The 24,131-nt window shown below is 39.2% G+C and overlaps 2 protein-coding genes across 2 annotated transcripts; one reads left to right on the top strand and one right to left on the bottom strand.

The window, feature by feature from the left end:
• The first annotated feature begins 965 nt into the window (after window positions 1-965).
• On the top strand, window positions 966-10,598 carry LOC105391833 (thyroglobulin). Its single transcript, XM_048621900.1, has 9 exons — window positions 966-1,141; window positions 1,774-1,897; window positions 3,264-3,362; window positions 6,980-7,124; window positions 8,299-8,384; window positions 8,939-9,145; window positions 9,437-9,629; window positions 9,905-9,990; window positions 10,368-10,598. The coding sequence occupies exons 1-9, from the start codon at window positions 1,028-1,030 to the stop codon at window positions 10,559-10,561; spliced, it is 1,248 nt and encodes a 415-aa protein (XP_048477857.1). The 5' UTR covers window positions 966-1,027; the 3' UTR covers window positions 10,562-10,598.
• Window positions 10,599-12,505: 1,907 nt separating this feature from the next.
• On the bottom strand, window positions 12,506-23,171 carry LOC105391823. Its single transcript, XM_011563376.3, has 4 exons — window positions 23,019-23,171; window positions 14,181-14,395; window positions 13,685-13,817; window positions 12,506-13,103 (listed from the first exon to the last, which is right to left on the bottom strand). Exons 1-4 carry the CDS (start codon window positions 23,043-23,045, stop codon window positions 13,032-13,034), a joined length of 447 nt encoding a protein of 148 aa, XP_011561678.3. The 5' UTR covers window positions 23,046-23,171; the 3' UTR covers window positions 12,506-13,031.
• Window positions 23,172-24,131: the final 960 nt, after the last annotated feature.

Below are 24,131 nucleotides of genomic sequence, written 5' to 3'. Positions count from 1 at the left end.
AAGGGACCAGCTACATCTGTTATAAATCCGGGGACGTGTTGTGTGTGATGTGTGTAGCAGTGGTGTTTATGTGGATGTGCTTGAGCAGCATGTGAGCTTGAGATCGCTATTTTAAAATCTCCGCCTGTATACTTTTAGGCGCAGGCCACCGTACCTAGCGGGCGAGGCATAAAGTGCAGAGCCGATGGATAAGAAGAAGTGGCGCTAAGTACTTAGTTACTGGACTATTCGCACCTCTGATTATATGACTATTAGTGTGTGAAGTCGTACATAGGACGCCATTGCTTTTTATTAAAAAGTACGTAAGTACCCTAGTAAATTACCCCAGTAATAATTATATGAACCGGATCGGATTGTTACGGGGAAGAAAACACATGAGAGGCAGTGTGAGAACCGTCGCTCAAGACAAGAGAGTGTAGTCTATTCGGCAGGTCTACCTCTATCCTGCTCTACAGGTTTTGATAATGAATAGGTAAGTAGTTTTGTCGAAATCCAAGACAAAACCTCTCGTAGAAAGTATGGAACGGGCTGGCAGAGTATTTAGTGCATTAAAGGTGGATTCGCTAAAATGAGGTAACTCGAAATCGGTTAGAACTTTATACCATTACTAGCTGTTCCCGCGCGCTTCGCTTCGCCTTAAAAAGTTTTCCCGTGGGAATTCCGGGATAAAAAGTAGCCTATGTTTTTTCCCATGGTCTAGACCGTATGTATACCAAATTTCATTCAAATCCGTTCAGTAGTTTTGGCGTGAAAGAGTAACAGACAGACAGACAGACAGACAGACAGACACAGTTACTTTCGCATTTATAATATTAGTAAGGATAAGGATTTAGGTAGGTGTACAGATAGGTTCAATACATACCGACAGGAAGTACCCAAATAAAGTATTTATACTTTGACATTCAAGTACCTATTAATCATTGATTAAATCCGGTAATCTGATAAGCATTGCTTGTCGATTGGTAATTATTTATTCAATCACTGCTAATAACTAGGCAAAGAAGGACAAATCAGTGTATAATGTAAAATGGCGATAAGAAATTATTTGTTTTTTGTTTTCTTGGTTAATTTCTGTTTATTTGGTGAATTGGAGTGTCAAGAAGCCACAGAGAAAGTACTGTGTGAGGAAGGATATTGCCTGGTGAGTATAAATTCATACCATATCTACAAGCCTTATATCTAAAGGTTCTTAGATAGGCAGCAGGTAGAGTTGGACAACGCGAACTTTGAATCAAATTTGTACTTACTAGATACTGCTACTCGTGTGCAATGAAAAAGTTCCACCATCAAAGTCACATTTTTAGTTAGTAATATTCTGATGCGCTGCGGCTGTTAAATGTTAGTACCTACGTCAATATTGCAGAGTACAAGACAGAGTGTTCCAAAAGTGGTACAGTAAGCCGGAATGGGGTGGCTTTAAGGGTCTTTCTGAATCAATTTTGCAAACGCAAAGTACCTACTTAAGTAAAACTTTTTGCATAAACTCTCAACAAGTTTTCTTTCTATGTTATTTGTAATCAAATAATATTGTTACTTATGTGGAGTTAGGTCACACGGCCATCCGACGCCAAACTAGGCGGAGCCTGTAATATGGATATCGGACAGCTGATATATCTACACACACATACATATTATAATAGGTAATATATACCTACATCAACACCCAAGACCAGAGTAAAAATATCTGCCTAAACAAATATCTGCCCCAGCCGGGAATCGAACCAAAGAAGTCAGGGTCACTAACCACTACACCATTCGGTCGTCCAATTCCAGAGACAGGTCCAGGCTGGTGCCTGCGCGGCCACGTCGCCCAACTGTCGGTTCAACAACGCGACCGGCGTGGCGCTACCGTCGCCTACTACTTGCAACTGCTGTGACTTCTGCATGCCTTTCATTGGTATGTTATAACCATCAGCAGCATTGTTGTGCCAGCAATTGAGTGTGACTGGCTATAGTCTTATCGGTCACGGATACAGCAGGTGCTTGTTATACCGTCAGAGAGAATGTAATGGATAGAATACATCAGGCACACCCTGGCTGGTGAGTCAGAGACTGGAAAATAACAAGTTAATCCTTTTATCACGGTGACAATCTGTTTGGAACTGGTGTTTATCATGTTTGGAACTGTCGGTTCAACAACACGACCGGCGTGGCGCTACCGTCGCCGACCACATGCAACTGCTGCCACTTCTGCATGCCTTTCATTGGTATGTCATCAGGTCTTTTCATCATCAGCCATAGAACAACGACTTGAGAGTACTTATGAGTAAACGATACGTACGATAGGAGCATCAGCATTTATAGTCCACATCGTATCAAATGTACTAGGTGCTTGCAACCTTTGGGTACTTGCAACCTCACAGATAATAAATAGTAGGTATTTAGCTAATAATTGTGGTTAGTAATTCAACTGCATATTTCTATTCCATTCTATTCTATTCTATTCTATTCTCTGTGGGGGTGTAAGTACCTGCACCTGGCTCTCTCGAATGGAACCGTTGTGCATATCCCCAAGGTCTAAACTGCCTTCCTAAGCTTGGACCATTTCCCACCACGCTGGTCCACTGCGGATTGGTGGGTTCACACATCTAGATGTGCTAAATCTAGATATGCAGGTTTCCTCACGATGTTTTCCTTCACGCACCGTAAGAGCGATGGTATACATTGTACTTAAATTCAGAAAAGAACTCATTGGTACATGTCAGCGCCGGGATTCAAACCCGCATCTCTGGCGTGAGAAGCGGGCGCTTACCCGACTGAGCTACCACCGCTCCCAACTGCCTATTATAGGCTCCGGAGTTGTTCACCGATACGCTGTGGAGAAGATGGAACAACAATAGTCTACTTGCTACTCTGAATCCTCTGCTAAGAAGCATCATATAGCATTCTGTCCTCAGCCTCTTTTATCCAGGCACTGACGGTTACCGGTTACCTAACATCATCAGCAAGCGACCTGAAGGCTTGTTTCTCTATTCTCTACCCCATAGACTTGAGCCCTATTTCCGAGATTCCCCTCGATTTTTCATCATCATCAGCCTATAGCAGCCACTGCTGGACGTAGGCCTCTCCCAAAGCACGCCACTGGATGCGATCTTTAGCTTTCCGCATCCAATCATAACCAGCCACCTTTCGCAATTCGTCACCCCATCTAGCCGGAGGGCGTCCCACACTACGTTTGCCTAGTCGCGGCCTACACTCCAGACCACACTCCAAAACCAACCCGATTTTTCACATCCATAATATTATGTTATTTTGCGTTTCAGCTGAAAACTCCCCGTGCAGTCTCGGAGGGCCTGGCGAGGGCACCACCATCGGCAGATGTGCTGACGGACTCACCTGCATCGATGGAACGTGTCAGAGAAGTAAGTTTATACAGCTAGCTGGATCCAATAGGTACTTATATACAACAGCATCATTAGCCGATAAAAATCCAGTGCTGAATAATCTGCATATAGGCCTCTTTCAAGGAGCTCCACTTTGCCTATTTACCTACTTACTACTTATTTACGACTATACAATGACATATAAGTACCTGGAGTATGAACCAAATAATCCTTTCTCCACATCCCCAAAGGTTAACTGGTAGAGAATGTAACAAGCATTAGGTTCGCCTTTATACTTAACTATTTGTTTGATGTGCAATCAATAATTTAAGTAATCGTCTTGATGTTTTATTGTCTGAAGCGCTGGACGAATAAAGGTATGTACGTATCTACACAATATAGGGCAAAACACCCAGTAACTGACCACCTTAAGGGAGTTGTTCCAGTAATTTATCTGTAGCGGGCTCAATTCTTATCGCTTATTAAATCCGATTTTTGTTTTAGAAACTAGAATAACAGAGCTACATTCCTGAGTAAATAGCAAACATGTAGAAGTTACTCATTTTTTTATATATTTTTGCAAACAAAAAGTAGTGATTTTCCCAGTAACTGACCACTAAAATCTAGTAACTGACCACACTCGATGCCAGTAACTGACCACCAATTTAAAATGGTTTAAAAATGGAATTATGATTAAATCTTATTATTATTTATTTATTCGCTGGCCGTTCATAATGCCATTGAAGGGCGTGTTGGTGCACCGGCTGAGGGTGCTAGCATTGTAGTGATGCTTTCTTTTTCCTATTTTGCTGAAGTAGCTTTGCCTGTCTTTGGAAAAATGTGGAGGCGCGTTTCGTCGGTAACGTATATTCGGGTTGGGTCATTAATAGCGTCATTGAGGTCTTGTTCGCCAAGTGCTTTTGTGCTCGGGGAACCAATTTCATCTGGTTCACAAGCGCTGGCATTGGTTAGGTACGCCTTCAGCTGTTCTGAAGATAGCATTTGAGTATCTTTTCATAGAGAGAGATGGTGAAAGCCATTTGTCTCCTGGTCTTGCATTCTTGAAGGGACTGCTCCAAGGATTATCTTTAAGGAAAAATGGTGACATCTGTCTTTATCCTGGAGAATCCACATTATCCTAGGCTGATAGTATGCTCCACTAGCGTTTTTATCTTCCTCATCAGCTAATACCGAATCTGGAACAAACTTGGACTTTGTGTTTGAATTCTCTATATTTTAAAAGGTGCTTGCATGTCACCCTGAATTATTTTGGAATGTCTTGTTGATCCTAGTTTGTCTCAGACAAGTGGAATTGCCTTTTCTATACTTTTTTTGCTATCTTGGCGCTTCTTCATCTCGCTGAAAGCTGTAAAAATATATCATATATAATAATACCAGTAACTGACCACCAATTTACCCAATAACTGACCGCCTATGTCAGTAAATGGAAGGAGTGAAGATAGAATGCTCATATTTTGACACAAGAAAATGGCACATATGAGCTTTAATATTACGTTCTTATTTTGCCTAAATTCAGCTTCAACCAAAAATCCCAATAACCGACATAGGTGGTCAGTTATTGGAAAATCGCTGTTTTGTCGTCCAGTAACTGTCCACCCCATTTAAAACAATCAAACGGGAAATAACAAGCTGAATCTTATCAAAAACGTAATTTTTATAATTAAATCTATATGGTATAATTTTTTCTTTCAATGATTTCAATTTTTTTCATAGTAAATTTTACGATAAAAAAATTCACTTACCTTAACAAATACGTTAGTCACAACTGCAATTTACTCGGTTCGCGCGCCAACTGAACTTTTTCGATCGCTCACTATCCATCTGTTGGCGGCTGGCAAAATCTTTTGTATCAGTAATGCTCTCAATGACCCACAAAATAGACTGGATGTTCACTAGATGGCCCTGCTTGGCTAAATTTCTTATTTATTGGAGTTGAAGAGGAAGGTGGTCAGTTACTGGCACATGGTCAGTTACTGGGTGTTTTGCCCTACAGGGTGTCCCAAAAGTCAACGTCATCCCTTAAAGGGCTGATAGGTCAGCTCATGAAGGCCAGAATATCACAATAACCTTAGTAAAAACTCGATAATTTTCGATATATTGACACTTTTATAAATTTGCTGAAAATCGACACCTTGGATCAGTTTTTTGCGTGCCGCCGGTACAAAAACCATATTGTTAGATTTTTTTTGGTGTTGCATCACCCTGTATAGCCCTGCTATTGATCGCAGTCAAAAAAAATATCGAGTAATGCTGTATGTTTAAAAAAAAACACGGTTTTCAAAGTCATAAAAGGTAATCGTATTTTTTTATAAAAAACTTTGACTCTACATACTGTAAAAAAAATATACCACGCAAACCTGGCACCTTATTTGAAAAGATTGCTCATTTAATGCAGTTTCCAAAATGGTATGAAACGTTGCTATTGTTTCAATTAACAAAAAAGTTATTGCTATTTTAGTACAAAACGACCTCGATGTAAAATTGTTTGAAGGAAATTTATCTGACTGAATTTATTAAGGGTAAGTCATGTTGGAATGAGTAAAAGTAAAATAGTGGTGTGGGCAGGAGTGGGAAAAGAGACAACGTTGTCACAGTTAATAAAAAAAACGCATTTTGAGTATCTTTCTCGAAAAAAGTGGGCTATAGCAACTCCACATTCCCCATAAATGTAGCGCATGGTAACGTACATTCCTGAGTAGTGCTAATGTGTGATATTGTACAAGTAAAACGCTTACACATGTACATTGTACACCCACAGTATCCAAAAAAGGGACAGATCAGTTTGTCATTAACATTACCTCTAATTACTTGTTATTTATTTTAAAGTTAGTTATATTAACAAAACCAAACTCTCAAAATTATGATTATGACGATTATTTTTTGCTGATTATGTACTTAATATAATAATGTGGTGATATAATTTTGAGAAATAAAAATAAAAGTCAATAATTTTTTTTTTAAATAAGGTGTAAGAAACGCAAAATATGTTTTATAAGAGTTTGGTAAGTTTTTTCTTAGCTATTTTTCCGTCATCTATGTTGCCACGGCTGACCCCACCACCTATTTTACTTTTACTCATTCCAACATGACTTACCCTTAATAAATTCAGTCTGATAATTTTCCTTCAAACAATTTTACATCGAGGTCGTTTTGTACTAAAATAGCAATAACTTTTTTGTTAATTGAAACAATAGCAACGTTTCATACCATTTTGGAAAAAACCGTGTTTTTTTTAAACATACTTACAGCATTACTCTATATTTTTTTTGACTGCGATCAATAGCAGGGCTATACAGGATGATGCAACACCAAACAAATTCTAACAATATGGATTTTTGTACCGGCGGCACGCATAAAACTGATCCAAGGTGTCGATTTTCAGCAAATTTATAAAAGTGTCAATATCTCGAAAATTATCGAGTTTTTACTAAGGTCATATTGTGATATTCTGGCCTCTCATGAGCTGACCTATCAGCCCTTTAAGGGATGACGTTGACTTTTGGGACACCCTGTATGTACGTATTTATTCGTCCAGCGCACCCTGGTCAGGGCAGCTAACTAACCCCAAATCTTCATTTGCAGATGTGAACCCTGCTTTAGCTTTATTAAGGAATTCCCTTTATTTCACGTTTCAGTGCCAGCCTCGCTATCGGAGTGTCACAAAAGGCAGGATGAGTTTGACCAGAGACAGCTGGGGGGAGAGGGGGGGTGGCTGGAAGAGCGACCGGCTTGTGACGGCAAGGGGAGGTTCGCGCCTTATGTCTGCGTGCCTACTCAGACGTAAGTGATGTAGTTTTAACTATTTATAAAGCATTTTCTTACTGTTAGTTTCACACCGCGTCAGTTAAGTTAGGCAGACAGAACTTAAGTACCTAGCTAGGTGTATAGGCAGAGTTTGATGATTAATCGTTTGTTCAGTTATCAAATAGTATTTACGTATTTACATAGATGTCACTATCCCGCAAACTACATCGCGGTATTAGGATTTCTTACATGTTAATGACCCTATGAAATATACAAATAAATAATTGCTTCTACTACCAGCGATCCGAACTTAAGGCTACCAAGCCTTTTCATGGTCCTTCGAGCCGGATCCAGGTGGATATGGTCACTGACCACACCACCCTAGTAGTAGCCACTTTTTGATCAGGCGCTAGAAATCAGAGACGCATCGTCTCTGAAGGCGTCAACCGGGCGATCCGAGGATCGTTCCGGTAGGGTTGGCTGCATCAGCAGTCGAGCTCCGGTGTGCCCAGTGATGGGTGCTAGCAGTGGTGCCGCGAGCTGCGCCACCGCGCCTATCACTTAGCGGCACCAGGACACCACATCAAGGCGCGCTTCGGGTGAACTTAACCGGAGTCAGCGGCCCCAGCAGCAGCGGTCCAGTGCACCCGGCGACAGGATGCCAGCGGCGCAACTCACGAGCGGAGCGTCGTCGTGCCTATCGCCTGCCACTTCAGCGGTGACAACAGCAACAGCGAAGACGGAAGATCCCATCAAAATTACATTGTATTAGCACTTATCAAAATTATATTGTAAAAATTAATGTAAATAACTGTATATACCAGCCACATCTTATAGCACACAGGATGCATGTAGGTCCTTATCGGCTTGTTATCAAGTCCATGCATCTTGTGGAGTTACCCCCTTGACCTCATGGTGAGAGTGGTAATAAGCTCTACGGTGTATAAGCTCATGCTGGACTTAGCTGGAGCGCGGCCAAAATTAAAGCCGAGAATAGGAGGGAAACCTCTAGTCTAGGGTCTATGCCGCCCTAGACTACAACACACGCAGAAAAATTGTGAAAGTAACAAAGTAGTTTCGCAGGCATTGGTAGGTTTTCCGCACATTTTTTGCAAACGAAGTTGCGGATCTATTGGACTCAGTGGCTAATCCTACTATAATAGATAGGTATGTATGTAGATTAATGGTAGATATTTCTTGGTGGTTCCAGATGTTTCTGTCAAGATGAGGACGGTCAGCGACTGTTCGGAGAAGTTCTACACTCCAGTCGGGTTACGCCGCAAACTATGCCGTGTGGTAAGATTATTTATGCCATAAGAAGGTACTCAAATTTAAACAATTTCTTCAAAATATACATGCACTCACGCCTTGTACTAATGTACTCCCTTGCGGGGTAGGCAGAGGTGCATTGCTGCACCCACTTTTCGCCAGTGTTATGTTAGTCCCAATGTAATAGGGGGCGGGCCTATTGCCATTTTACGGGCACATCCAAGAACAAATATCTGTGTTTAAACAAATATCTGCCCCAGCTGGGAATCGAACCCGGGACCATCGGCTCAGTAGTCAGGGTCACTAACCACTACGCCATTCGGTCGTCTAAATAAAGAACTACTTACCTAATGTCATAAAATAAAGACTGGCCAGGTTCACAACTCACAATAGTTAACTACTGCTGCGTTCATAGCTACCAAATTATCTAGGCATCAAAATGATTCAGCCTATCTACCCGAGCCCGAGCTAGACATATTCCTGCAACACATTGGTTGTTGCACCAACATCTTGTTATCGTACCTTGTCATACCTACCATCAAGCACGTTAGGAAGCAGCACTTCACACTTTTCATCCGCAGAATGCTCTCGCCGCGTCCACCGGCTGAAGGCCTCCATCGGCCCCGGAGTCAGGTTCCCTGTTGACGGCCCGCGCTGCACCGCTGACGGGAACTTCTACCCCGTGCAGTGTGTCGGCCAGATCTGTCACTGCGCCAACAAGTTGACTGGCGTGTTGGAAGGCAAAAGTGTCAACGTGACTGAGGACAAAGTTTCGGATCTGCCTTGCTGTGAGTTTATTATTATAATATCATACAATCTTACTACTAAGCCCACAGTCATGTAGATATCTATACTAAGATAGATCCAAGGCATATACCTACTTCTCTTACGAAAAGAACAGATCTGCGCCAAGCGGCTCACCGTTACTGAGCTAACCAGTTGTAGATGTGGTGATGGGGAATTGGGGCATTTGTGTGTGTTTGACTTATGAATGAAACTATTCGAATGTATTTTCTTAGGGCTCCATAGCGGATTAGAACTGCAAAGCATCCCGTTTTACTAACTTTCCTCCTCTTCAGACGACAAAGACCTCGACCTATTTGCTGCCTACAACTTTGACAACTTCAGCAGCCCCTGCCTAGAGGAGAAGCGACAGAAGGTGGCTCTGCTACAGGCCAGTATCGACCAGGGCTATACGGTCGACTACTACAATGACGTCTCGGACTGTCACCCTGACGGGACTTACGGCCGTGTCGTCGTTAATAATGGAACGTGAGTTTGGTGGATTATTTTCTTCTTATTACATTTTCTTAATAAATAAGTAAGTAATTTAATATTTATCAATGTTATCCTCTATATAACATATACCATCTAATTAAAAAAAAAAAGTATTATACACCCCTTGAAGTACGATTTTCTAAAAGTATGGTAGTATATAAGTTCGAGAAATCTGACCCCTCTCAGAAGCAATGTCACTATGAGAGGGGGGTTACATTTCTCTGCACATGACCGTACATGAAATATGGTAATCTTTTCTATATTTTCAGAAAAATATGCGTGGACGAATGGGGCAAACAGATAGGGCACTACCAGGCTCTACCGAATACACCAGAATATGATAACATGAACTGCAGTAAGTATGATTATGTACTACATACTAATCAGCTACCGTGGGAGATTTAATACCTATCGAGAATACTAGCTGTGCGCCATACAAATCTGCGTTTTTGATTTCACTTCTCGATAGGTGAAAAAGCTCGCACTCGAGGCACTGAGCCCGTAGCATAAATTTTAATCGTGAACGTGAAGGTGAAGTTGAAATTCATCGAGTAATTTTGTATAAAAATATGGACAGCGCCCCTGGCGGTCGGTAGCAGAACTAAAATTTTCCTACAAAATTCATCGAGCAATTTTTTTCACGTTCACGATGAATATTTATGCTAAAGGCTCTGTATCTACATCTACATCTATGTACATACCTTTGGCATCATGCCCAATATTTTGTTCCAGATTGCGCGGTAACCTCCTCAATAATGGCGGCCTCCTTGGAGCAGCCGGTCTGCTGTAGCAACGGCAACTTCAGAGCAGTGCAGTGCCGGCGCGGGCGCTGCCGCTGCGTGGACCAGCATGGCCGCCAGACAGAGACGGAGACATATGATGTTGCGTCTCTCTCTTGCGCTACCGAGGGGTGGGAGACGTGCTAGTTCTAGTTTTAGAAATTAAATTGGTATCGAAATTAAAGAAAAAGGTTTTATTTACATTCTATACAGGGTGGCCCAAAGAGTGACGTCCAAAGGAAAATGTTTGATTCCTTAGGTCAAGGGGTAGCCAAATCACCCCCATGTATGTTCAGCAATTTTTAGTAGTTTAGGAGTTATGATTTTTTTTTCCAAATTTTCTACGAAAATCGACCTCAATGGATTAATTATGTTTTATTATTTTTTGGATAACTTTTTAAAAGCATTTTTTATTTTTGTGTCATCCTCTTAAGTTGTTCTTTTAACCATAAAAGTTTCAGCTTCCTAGCTGTAATGTAAGTTAGTTATTTTTTTATCGAAAGTTCGAATTATATCATCGAGCTAGACTGCTCTGAATTTTCTACTTGAAATTAAAAATTGAAAAAGATATTCTCATGGTCCCTTATTAATTTTAAAAACTCCGCAAGGTTCCAAAATTACATAAAAATAAAAATAAACTATTGCTTAATAGGGTATTATTTGCAGAAAAAAGCCTTCAAAGGTACCTAGGTGGAAATTACCTAATTAGTAATTTGTTTCAGAAAGTTGAAATATTCCTGTTATGTCATTACTAAGGACTAATTAAGTTAGAAAATGTATCAAATTAAAGGGAAAATTAAATTATTTACTTTTTTTTAAAATTTAAGTTACATTTTAGAAAAATGTTTTAGTCTGAGTAGTAAGATTTATGAGATAATTTTATTATTAATAATAAGTAAATAAACTGTAATAATTATTTTACACATTTACTCACAATAAATTTTCAAAATGGCGACCTCCCATAGCAATACACAACCTACATCTACGCAAGAAATTTTCTTTAAGTCGCCTATACGCTTCTCTGTTTCATTCGGATATAACTTTTTGACAGATGTCACATTTTTGAGAAAAGGTACTTTTTTTACATGTTTTACCTTTTGACAAATATCATATTTTTTTGACTTAAAGAAAATTTCTTGCGTAGATGTAGGTTGTGTATTGCTATGGGAGGACGCCATTTTGAAAATTTATTGTCAGTAAATGTGTTAAATAATTATTAGAGTTTATTTACTTATTATTAATAAAAAAATTATCTCCTAAATCTTACTACTCAGACTAAAACATTTTTCTAAGAATTTACATTCAAAAATGTAACTTAAATTAAAAAAAAAGTAAATAATTTAATTTTCCCTTTAATTTGATACATTTTCTAACTTAATAAAATTAGTCCTTAGTAATGACATAACAGGAATATTTCAACTTTCTGAAACAAATTACTAATTAGGTAATTTCCACCTAGGTACCTTTGAAGGCTTTTTTCTGCAAATAATACCCTATTAAGCAATAGTTTATTTTTATTTTTATGTAATTTTGGAACCTTGCGGAGTTTTTAAAATTAATAAGGGACCATGAGAATATCTTTTTCAATTTTTAATTTCAAGTAGAAAATTCAGAGCAGTCTAGCTCGATGATATAATTCGAACTTTCGATAAAAAAATAACTAACTTACATTACAGCTAGGAAGCTGAAACTTTTATGGTTAAAAGAACAACTTAAGAGGATGACACAAAAATAAAAAATGCTTTTAAAAAGTTATCCAAAAAATAATAAAACATAATTAATCCATTGAGGTCGATTTTCGTAGAAAATTTGGAAAAAAAAATCATAACTCCTAAACTACTAAAAATTGCTGAACATACATGGGGGTGATTTGGCTACCCCTTGACCTAAGGAATCAAACATTTTCCTTTGGACGTCACTCTTTGGGCCACCCTGTATAGCGTGGAACACCCTCTTCCTCATAATATGCTTAGCTTAATAGTATTTAGCGTTGTAAACCCTTTCACCTACACTAATACTACACTAACTTGCCAGCATTGACATAACATTCCTGTACAAATGGTTACATAAATTAAGTTAAAAAAGAAATACTTGTACTTATAAAATATTTTACTGACTTAAGTATACTTTAGTTTAGATAACAAGAAACATACTGAACTTGAGGTAGACTTACACCTTACAATATGGAATTTATGAAATTGATTTGTGTTGTGGGTAGGTTAGAGAAGTAAACCACAGTGGGTAGACAGATTCCCATGACAGGGGGCTTAGTGTGAGTTTTTCAATACCGATCGAGCAGTGAAACCTAGCGCAAAGTTGTGCAGCTACTTACGGCTAGGCGTCTCTCCCGCGCCATACAAATTCACGTTTACTCGCCGCTTCTGAAACGGCGATAAAACTCGCACTCATGGCTCAGTTAGTTACCACAGAGGTAACTGTTCACATATAGGTACCTACCTATAGTTATTTAAGCTCTACCAGTTCCAGCGGTATGGCCTAAGTAGATAAACTTCACTATCACTATATCACGATCCGCGATATATAAGAGAGAGATTGTTGGAACGTGCGTGCATTAAACGAGTTAAAGATAAAAATGTCGTGCTTTCCAGACTGGAAGTTAAACCAGGTTGATTCTGTCATCTGTTTCGTCATCTAATGTGTCAAATTGGTCCAGGATCGCCTTTGCCACCTGAAAAAATAAAAGACACATCTTTATATAGGTTTCTATTCAGTATCCATTCTATTTTTTTGGGGGTGTAAGTACCTGGCTCTCTCTACTGGAAACTTTGTGCATATCTCTAAGGTCTAACTGCCTTCCTTAGCTTGGACCATTTCCCACCACGCTGGTCCAGTGCGGGTTGGTGAGTCCACATGTCTAGATGTGCTAAATTTAGATATGCAGGTTTTCCTTCACCGTAAGATTGATGGTAGGTAGGTATACATTGTACATAAACTGGGATTCGAACCCCTCTGGCGTGAGGAGCGGGCGCTTACCTGACTAAACTACCAACGCTCTCAGTACACAGTAGTACACACACACTATGAAAGTGTTTGTGCTACAGTCTGCATTTTAATCTCCGATACTTACTAGTTAAATTGACTGATTCTGAACGGTTAATCAACAGTCGATTGTGCCGCCAATAGAACATGATACTTCACTTAATCGCGGGACAATCGACTGTTGATGAACTGTTCGGAATCAGTCATTTTAGTATCTGAGATTAGAAACAAACTTTAGTTACCTAAACTTTCACGAAATAGCAAACTTACCGCATAAGACTCAGTATGTTTGACTTCTTCCAACACACTCCTTTTCTCTTCCTTGAGGGAGGCAAGTTTTATCATATTCTTCTTGAGGGACCACGCGAAATAGAACTTTATTGCTGCTTGAATACCGCATGCGCTGAAAGGAGCAGAAAATATGATTTTAAATATTTTATCTACCTACGTAGTACATAATAGGCCGGTCCCGGTGATATTATGTAGTAAATACTTTCAGGTTTACAGGACTCACATCTGGCATAATTGAAAAACGACAAATGATCTATCGTGATGCAGGGGTCATAAAGTCAGGGGGTGTGATATTTTATTCATGTTACGTTCATGTCAATAAGTTACCCATTCCATTGGTGGATAAGCTTTACAATACAGTTATATTGTCCACGTTCATTCGTTTATATAGGTAGATCTTCTGTGTTAAAACGTTCTACTGGGTGCGATGAGAACCATATAATAATAAAAATAAGTAAGTATGCCAACCACTCACAACAAAATAAAAGGGCTCATGTACAGCAGTGCAAACAACCACTCGACAGCCCCAATCAGATTCAGCCCGCAGAAGGTCGCAAGACTGACGATCAAAATCGCTGCAGCGCTGCTTCGCATTGCACGCCGGCGCCGCTGCTTGTCCGAGGCGATGTCTATGTGCACGCGCTGGATGTCGAATGATAAGCGCTGCAGCGCATCGGATGGGCGCTCGCGCTGGAAATGTTTTGAGAGTTTGAGAGAGGGTAGGTAGTGCCTCCAGTGCGAGTTTTTTCACCTATCGAGAAGTTAAATCGAAACGCAAATTTTATGGCGCGGGAGACACGCCACCTAGCGGTAAGTAGCTGTACTAGCTTCGCACTATACAAATCTGCGTTTTCGATTTCATTTCTCGATAGCTCAAAAAATCGCACTCGAGGCCCAGGTAGGGTTTATTTCACCTTCCTCATTCCTCATCCAAGCACCAAAGTGCAGGATAGGAGCGTTCCCGAGTGACGTAACTGTATAAATGTACTTTGTATGCCTACGTCCGGCATAGCTTGCTGGGCAGTCCGGCAAATCTAACTTTGCATTCATTTAGACCTAGATATCATATAAAAACAAAAATAGTTAAAAATAGTTAATGAAACATATTTTTGCCAAATGCAAAGTTCGTCAGACTCTATACCTTATCATATCACTTAAGCAGGATGCGCCCGTCAAAACATTTTGCCTAAAGCAAAAAAACACCCGCGCGCTGGCCCTAATTTAAACATATATTATATAAAATAAAACACCAGGTGTCCACGTTCCACAACGGTGGAGGTATATTTTCACTGAACACACTTTTTACACAATACACTTTATTATTCCAATCACTTATAATAATCAAAATAACTTATAATTATTGCGAACCTTTGGTCACTCCTCAAACGACCTCACAGCTCGATGCCTTAACCAATACTGACTCAACTGACCGATCGTTTCATATTTATGTCCTCCTCCGGATATCCGTCGCATTTATTTTATTTGCGAACAACTATTAGTTTGTCAGCTTCCGGCGAAGCTTCTGAACAAAATGACTGTTATTAAAATTCATCATAAATATATTTAATAATTTTTAAAATAATAAAAATAATTGAGAGACAACATTGAGTAACTGTTAATGTAATAATTTCCGGTTGCCACAAACTTTAAATGGATTGATGTTTTCTAAAATATAAATGAATTATGAAATTAGAAAATATATTTATATTCTGAATAATGAAACCTAACACTCGTCCATCCTGATAGCGTGTATGTCCTCATACACCAAATTGAACGTTAGGTACCGAAAGCAAACCTAACACTCGGTCACTTGAGTCACTATTAGGACAAATTACATTAATACTTAAATTTAACAAGATAATAACTTCTTAATCTATTTTTATTTTTAAATAAACTTATTCAGTAATATTTTTATCAAATTTTAAATATTTATTTTGATATGATATTATTATGGAGTTTTATTAATATTTCTATTATCACAATTATTTTCTAATTACCTATATAAAAAAAACAATAAATCAATTCGTTGGCGCGGGCTGTCCCCGCTAAACCATTACAATGCATGAATCATTTGGTCGCGGTCACTCCTCGCTAAACCATACAGTTACAATTTACAATAAACAAATCATTTGGTCGCGGTTACTCCTCGCTAAACCATACAGTTACAATTTACAATAAACAAATCATTTGGTCGCGGTTACTCCTCGCTAAACCATACAGTTACAATTTACAATAAACAAATCATTTGGTCGCGGTTACTCCTCGCTAAACCATACAGTTACAATTTACAATAAACAAATCATTTGGTCGCGGTTACTCCTCGCTAAACCATACAGTTACAATTTACAATAAACAAATCATTTGGTCGCGGTTACTCCTCGCTAAACCATACAGTTACAATTTACAATAAACAAATCATTTGGTCGCGGTTACTCCTCGCTAAACCATATAGTTACAATAAACAAATCATTTGGTCGCGGTCACTCCTCGCTAAACCATGTAGGTACCTACATACATAGATAAACCAGTAATAATTAACAACTTTTACAATGTATCATTTGTTATAGAAAATCACTCTTAAATAACTACTTGACAAAACTAATTTTATATTAATAGGTTAATCCTCATTCTCAGTGCCTTCGCTATGGCTATCAGAGTTATTAGACTCATCTACTTCTAAAGCGGCAATGTTGACCCAAGGCCGCATTCTGTCAGCGGCTACGGTTGTTTGTCGTTTATTTCTTGTTCCCTTTAGCCCAGGTATAGACGCTACTCTATACCTGTCATTACCTAATATTTTTATGACTCGATAGGGACCAACGTAAATTGGGAGCAGTTTTTTACTTTTTCCTTCATTTTGAAAATTTGTCTTGGTTATTTTTACTAACTCTCCCTCTGCATAGACTCGGGCTGGATGCCTATCTCTGTCATAACTTAGTTTTTGTTTTTCCTGCTCGATATCTATCTTGTCCTTAACATTTTCTCTAACTGTGGTAACATCGTCGTCTTTCCTAGTTTCCTGTCGTAGCGCATTAAGTCTTGGATTCGCCTCCGCGCTCATACATGTCCCAAATAAAATCTCCGTCGGAGTCTTGCCTGTGGTTTTCTGAATCGTGTTATTGAGCCCCCATTGAACCTTACCAACCGCAACATCCCAATCCCTCTCATCACTGTTAAGATTTTGAGCTGTCAGTGAATTTAGGATGGTGCGGTTGTAACGCTCAACCTGTCCGTTTGCCCTAGGACTAGCCACCGCGTTTAGTACGTGTTTTATACCCTTATCGAGGCAATATCTTTTAAACGCATGAGAAGTAAAGCTTGTGCCCCTATCACTGATCAGACGGTCGGGTACCCTGAATGTACAGAATATATCGTCCAATACTTTGATAGTACTTTCAGATTTTGTGTTACGGACCGGTTTAGCTAGTGCAAATTTGGTAAATCCGTCGACAATTACCAACAAATATGAATTACCCTGCCTGGATCGGACAAAAGGTCCAAGGTGGTCCACATGCAAAGTATGAAATGGAATGTCTATTTTCTCTATGGGATGTAAATGACCTTCTTTAGACGAGCCATCTTTCTTAGCGTAGGCGCATTCAATGCATGCATTAACATATTTCTTGACAAATTTGGCCATTTTAGCAAACCAGTAGGTGGATTTTATGCGCTCTAATGTTTTTTCTACTCCAAAATGACCTATGTCGTCATGATTTAGTCGACAAATTTGCCACCTTGCACCTTTCGGCACCACCCAGCGAATGTTATCCTGATTTCCGTCAATAAATTTATACAGCTTGTTGTCTTTAATTAGAAAGTTATCCCTGATATATTTTAACCGGTCGGCATCTATATCCGTAGTAAGAACGTCACGGATCCTACTTAGCTCAGAATCGCCCATTTGTAAGGTATGTAACCAATCCTCACTATTGATGGTCATGACTGTTGGATATTGGTCCAAGGCGTTGTAAGTCTCGTCATCACTTACTGGATTTCTGGACAACGCATCAACGTGAGACATACTCTTACCCGGTCGATATTCTATGGTAAACTGGAATTCTTGCATAAGAAGCCACCATCGTGCCACACGAGGTATAATATCTCGTTTCGAGAAAGTAGATCGTAGAGCGCTACAATCTGTAACAATCTTGAAATTTTGACCTAATACATATACTCTAAATTTCTTTAACGAGCATACGACTGCTAATGTCTCCAGTTCATACGCATGAAAATGTTTTTCTTCTGGAGATGTTTTGCGGCTGTAAAATGCCACTGGCCTAAAAGGGTCGCTACTACATGATCGTTGCAACAAAACTCCCCCAATACCTACTTTGCTTGCATCGGTGTGCAACTCTGTCTCGGCAGTGACATCGTAAATAGCAAGAACTGGCCTATCCACTAATCTACTTTTAAGAGTCTGGAAGGCATTTTCTTCTGCATCTGCCCAACTCCATGAAACATCTTTAGCCAGCAATTTAGTCAGGGGATGCGCCAGTATAGCGAAATTTTTAATAAATTTTCGAAAGTAGCCTACAAGACCAAGGAACTGTCTTACGGTGTGTTGATCCTTGGGACGAGGGAAATCAACAACACACTGAATTTTCTTTTCACCTGGCCTTACTCCAGCTGCACTTATCTCGTAGCCTAAATAATCAATCCTATCCCGCAAAAACCTACATTTTGACAAGTTCAGGGTCAGGTTAGCTGCCTCTATCATTTGTAGAACCTTATCTAATCGGCTAAGACACTCTTCAACATCCTTTCCATATATCAAAACATCATCAATGTAGGCTGTAGCACCATCATAACGAGTTGCTCCTAAAACCTTGTTCATCATACGCTGGAAAATGGCTGGAGCGTTAGCTAGCCCGAATGGCATGCGATTAAATTCATACTGGCCATCCGGGGTAACGAAAGATGTTAATGGTTTCGATTTTTCTGAGATGGGCACTTGGTAATACCCTGAAGTCAAATCCAAAGTAATAAAGTATGCCTGACCAGATAACCTTGCAATCTCATCCTCTATATTCGGCATTGGGTAGCGTTCTTTCACGGTGATAGAGTTCAACATTCTATAGTCGACACACATTCTCATTTTTCCATCCTTCTTTCTTACTAAAATAATAGGACTCGCATACTCTGACACACTATCTCTTACTATCCCTGCGTCTAACATTTCCTTAACCATTTCTCGTACGTTCTCTCTCTTCTTGTGTGCTAACCTATAAGGTCTGTAAACGACTGGCTGTTTACTATTTACTTCGATGTTCATCTCTGCGGCATTAGTACACCCTAACTCATTTAAGGTGGACGCAAAACAGTGATTGTACCTTCTTAGCACTTCTAATAACTTTTCACGCTGCAAATCATTAACAGTGTCTCCTACAATAATTTCCTTCTCATCAATTTTCGAACTTTTTAATGGATCCGATAATGGAGAGACGATCTGTCTCACTAACTTAACATAAGCCCCACGGCTTATTACGACTCCCTGCACTAATTTACAACTATCAGTGACAGGTGCGACATAAATATGTACAAAGCCTTCCTTCACAGGGTAAGCCCCACCGAAAACTATAACTTGATGTTTGGGTTTTCCTATGATTTTGGTATCAAGTAAAATAGTATCACCAGTCTGTGTTGGAACAATTGCTTTGATACATGCGAGACCAATCAGATTTATGTTACCAGCCAAAACGACCTTAACACAGTTTACTTCGTCTTGAATCTCAGTTTCAGGAAAAGGCATCTCATGACTAACGTTAAAGAAATTAAGTTTTTCTGCGTCCTTATAAACGGAGACGTGCGTTTGCTCAGTAAATGTTTGGCCGACAAGCATAGGTACATCTAATAATTGATCCTGTACTACCTGAAATTCTACTGTAGCTCTAACACCATCTACTGAAATATCTATCGTAACACTACCAAGAGTTTGAGTTATTTCATTTCCAAATCCTTTTAGCGCTATAGATTTAACCCCATATGCAAGGCCTAAACTATTTGCAGTCGACTGCCTTATGAGTGACACTTCACTACCAAAGTCAATGAACGTTTCTACTGGGATGTCTCCTATTAGTACTTCTTTGCAAAATTTTGAAGACGAATGTTTACTATTGCTAGATAGTCACAATACTTTAGGAGCTGTTTCCCCTACAACAGCTTTTACAGGCTTCCTAAAACAATCCTCACTCTTATGACCCATTCTGTTGCAGTGGTGACATCTATAAATTGGTTTTGGGCACTTCGTGTACAAGTGCCCTTTACCGTTACAGTTATAGCAGTGCATTTGACTAGAGATAGCAGAAGACCCTGGGTTTACTATACGTCTCGCAAAGTTTGTGGGGTTATTTTCCCTAGCTGTTAAATTATTATTGTTGTTTGCGTTATTGCTACTGATTGTAGCATTTTCAAAGCTTTGTTTTGGTCTGAATTGAGCGCGTTGAAAAGGTTGAACGAAAGTTTCTTTTGTGCTCATAAGAAATTTTAGCAATTGTTCTGGCTGGGAGCAATTTAAAGCATTGGCACTAGTACGCATTGTTCTGTCATTCAAACCGTGTATGATACATTCTACGGCGCGCTTCCCATCGATGCCGCATTGGTTCAACAAAGCCAACTTTTCATAATAGTACACTTCTATTTGTTCGTTAAAGCGGCTCCTACGCTTTAACATCTCCTCCAGGGATTGGCCATAATTTTGGTCACATGGAAAAGCGTTCGATAACTTTTCTTGCCACTCATCCCAGTTGAAAAGGATTGAGGGCAAGCTTTCATACCAGGATTTGGCCAATCCCTGCAGCTTCTGCATAGCGTAGTGAGCAGTTGTTCTACCATCCCAGCCGTAGACGGTGGCACACTCATTCACTTTCCTCAGCCACATATCAATGCGCTGATTTTTCGCAGACGGATTAAACTCTGGTAATATGTTATTATGATTGATGTTGGAATGAATGGGTGCGGTTGCCGTCGAGGGCTGAGGTGGTACTTGCTTAAAAGATTTTAACATATTCACGACATCGCTGGCGGTATACGTTGGACTCTCGGTGTTACTTTTCTGCTGCGCACAATTATTCCGATCGTCCAAGCGACGTCTTTTGCTTTCAGAACCACCATCCCTTTCTTTGTCTTGGGTTTGTGGAGAAAGCATTTGTGCTTCATTATTAACGCTACGTGTAGTAGAAACTTCTCGGTGATTACTCACTGTTTGTCTGAGTCGGCTACGCTCTCGGTAAATGTCGTCTTCACGTGCACGCAACAGCTGGCGCTGCCTGTCCAGGTCACGTTCCAGCTCTCTCAGCCTACCGTAGTCGCGCTGTGTACTGCGCTGACGGCTCCGGTGGCGAAGTACAGGAGAGTCACCTCGCCGGCTAGGACTGCGGCTGCGCCTGCCTCCAGTGCTCGAATGTCTCGACCCCATACGGGTTGGAGTATCCAACCGACGAAGGGACGATCTATCTTCATTCTGCATCTCACCGTCCCTCGGAAAAATATAAATACATGTAAATACGTCATCAATAAAATTATGACCCCATTAGGACCCCTGCCAATAAAACCATGAGCCTAGTTGTTTTGGTGCCCCTGTCTAACCCTTCAGAGGTCACGGCCATGTGACGACCAAGATTGGGATAAATTCAAAATTAAGATATAAGTAAGAATTAAAATTACAAAATATGAAATATCTCTGAAACCACGCATCTAATCGAAAAAATAACGTGATTTTCACTCCCCCTTGCACCCCCTAACCAGCCTTAGGGAATAGATATCATATGTTTAAACAATGGCTTAACATATATTTTATATATTTTTAAATATTTATTTATTTATTAATTATGGTTCACCAATATTTGTTACCTACATCAAAACTTTTACAATTCTATAATTAAATACAAACTAGATGCACAAACGATTATAGGTAAACATTGCATGCACAAAATTTAAACAAATCGATAATTTAGTGGCTACTTATAAAACTCATTATAAAAATAAAGTAATAAATGATTAATAATTGAATTAAAAGTTTAGGATAATAAATATTATTGATTGAGAAATTTATTTTATTTTTAATTTAAACAAAGAGTCAGCATAAATATCAATTGATCCAGAACATTTATTTAACAATCTGCTTAACCTGGGAATGGCGGAGTTAAAACCGAGAACTGTATTACGGTGAGGCGGACACCTAAGGTTTTATTGGGTGTCTGGGAAGCCTTCGAGGCACCAAAATATAAATCTGGACAAAATTTGTGGACAATTAATTCTATTTCTAATTATTTTAAACAGAAAACTTAGGTCTAGTAGATCACTACGTTATTATTAGGAAGTAATTAAAAAAAAAATAAAAAAATAATCTAATCGATCTTTAATACTCATAACAATCGTATTTTATTTTAAGCATGCTTACCTTGGATGATAATAGGATATGAACGGGCTAGCAAGAACCGATGATACTGTACTGGAGTAACATAGAGAGTGGGAGGATATAAGACAACCAACGGAAATCCATCGGCATTAGGAGATATAAAATTTTGTTTGGATTATGCAACCAACAGTGATTTTATTTGATTTTGTTAACCAAGTTTTGGTTTAGGTTTTGAAATTCACAAACCTAGACATCTTCTAAATTACTAAATTGTTAAATTTTGTGCACAATTATGTAAAAGCAACAGGTACTTACCACTTCTGAAGTATAAAATAAAACACCAGGTGTCCACGTTCCACAACGGTGGAGGTATATTTTCACTGAACACACTTTTTACACAATACACTTTATTATTCCAATCACTTATAATAATCAAAATAACTTATAATTATTGCGAACCTTTGGTCACTCCTCAAACGACCTCACAGCTCGATGCCTTAACCAATACTGACTCAACTGACCGATCGTTTCATATTTATGTCCTCCTCCGGATATCCGTCGCATTTATTTTATTTGCGAACAACTATTAGTTTGTCAGCTTCCGGCGAAGCTTCTGAACAAAATGACTGTTATTAAAATTCATCATAAATATATTTAATAATTTTTAAAATAATAAAAATAATTGAGAGACAACATTGAGTAACTGTTAATGTAATAATTTCCGGTTGCCACAAACTTTAAATGGATTGATGTTTTCTAAAATATAAATGAATTATGAAATTAGAAAATATATTTATATTCTGAATAATGAAACCTAACAATTATGACAGATATATAAGATTTTGGGGCCAACGCGAGAGTGCCATTTTCTTTAAGGGTTGGCCCTGTCCTTACGCTCGCTAGTAATATTATGTACTTTACTTTATATTAGGTACTTATAAGTCAATGACCACTTACCTGAAATCCAGAGAACAACAGGCCCATTTTGTTAATTAGGCGACAATACTAAATACCTACATACGTAGGTACCTAAGGTAGGTACTAAGATTGCTCCTGAAATAATTCACAAAGCCACAGAATAATAACTAGTAACTAGTACCAAACAAAGCTTCGCAGAGCTATTCAGCCACAACACTGACTGCCTATTAGAGCCATAGAGCACAAAATTCCACTTGGAGCTTATACAAAAACATTTTGAAGTGGATATGCTTATGTTGCAATAAAAATGTGTGATTGTACATTGTATGTACAGTCAGGTTCATTGGGAGTTACTTATACACTATTGTGCCTTGTCGAACTCGCACTCCGTCAAGAATTAATTAATATGTGTAGGTTGATGGTCGTAATTCATCATCATCGTCATCATCACGACCCTTCACGTCCCCACTGCTGGGGCACGGGTCTCCTTCAAATGAAGGAAGGGTTAGGGCCGAGTCCACCATGCTGGCCAAGTGCGGGTTGGTGGACCCCAACACAAGTAAGCTTGTGCTTAAAGATTTGTCGGGTGTATGCATCGTCGTGATTGTGAATCGTTAATCCTTACCTAAACTACTTTTTTTCTAATTATAATTTAATATTTTACTGTATTTTTCGACACAAATAAATTATTATAATGTCGCATGACAGTTAGCTTCTTTTGTAGGTGACTGTACTAAAACTACCAACGATACCCTATCCTTGAGGGTTACTCCATACTGACGAAAAACGAACGAAACGAGAGCTGTCGTGCTATCGATCGGCACGATTAATACAACGAGATAGAGTCGTGGCTCGCGCAGCATATCGCTGCGAAACTTATGATGGTAGAGTGACCCCTTATAGTATGGAATGCTATCCTGAAGTTTGTTATCAAACAATACAACGGGCCGTTGTAACGGGAGCGAGATACGTCTATGAGAGGAAAAGAGTAAGATATAAGTACCTACCTAATGGTTCTCCGAACTGCAATCCATTATCCATAAATAAGTAATATGTATAGTTATGTACTTACCCTTAGATAAATAATATACATACATGTAGGTACCTTGGTTTACCTACTTATATTTTTGAACTGCCTTCGTTCACGAATAA

This window comes from Plutella xylostella, chromosome 2, assembly GCF_932276165.1.
Source record: "Plutella xylostella chromosome 2, ilPluXylo3.1, whole genome shotgun sequence".
Taxonomy (NCBI): domain Eukaryota; kingdom Metazoa; phylum Arthropoda; class Insecta; order Lepidoptera; family Plutellidae; genus Plutella; species Plutella xylostella.
This window is presented reverse-complemented; position numbering and strand designations above follow the sequence as displayed.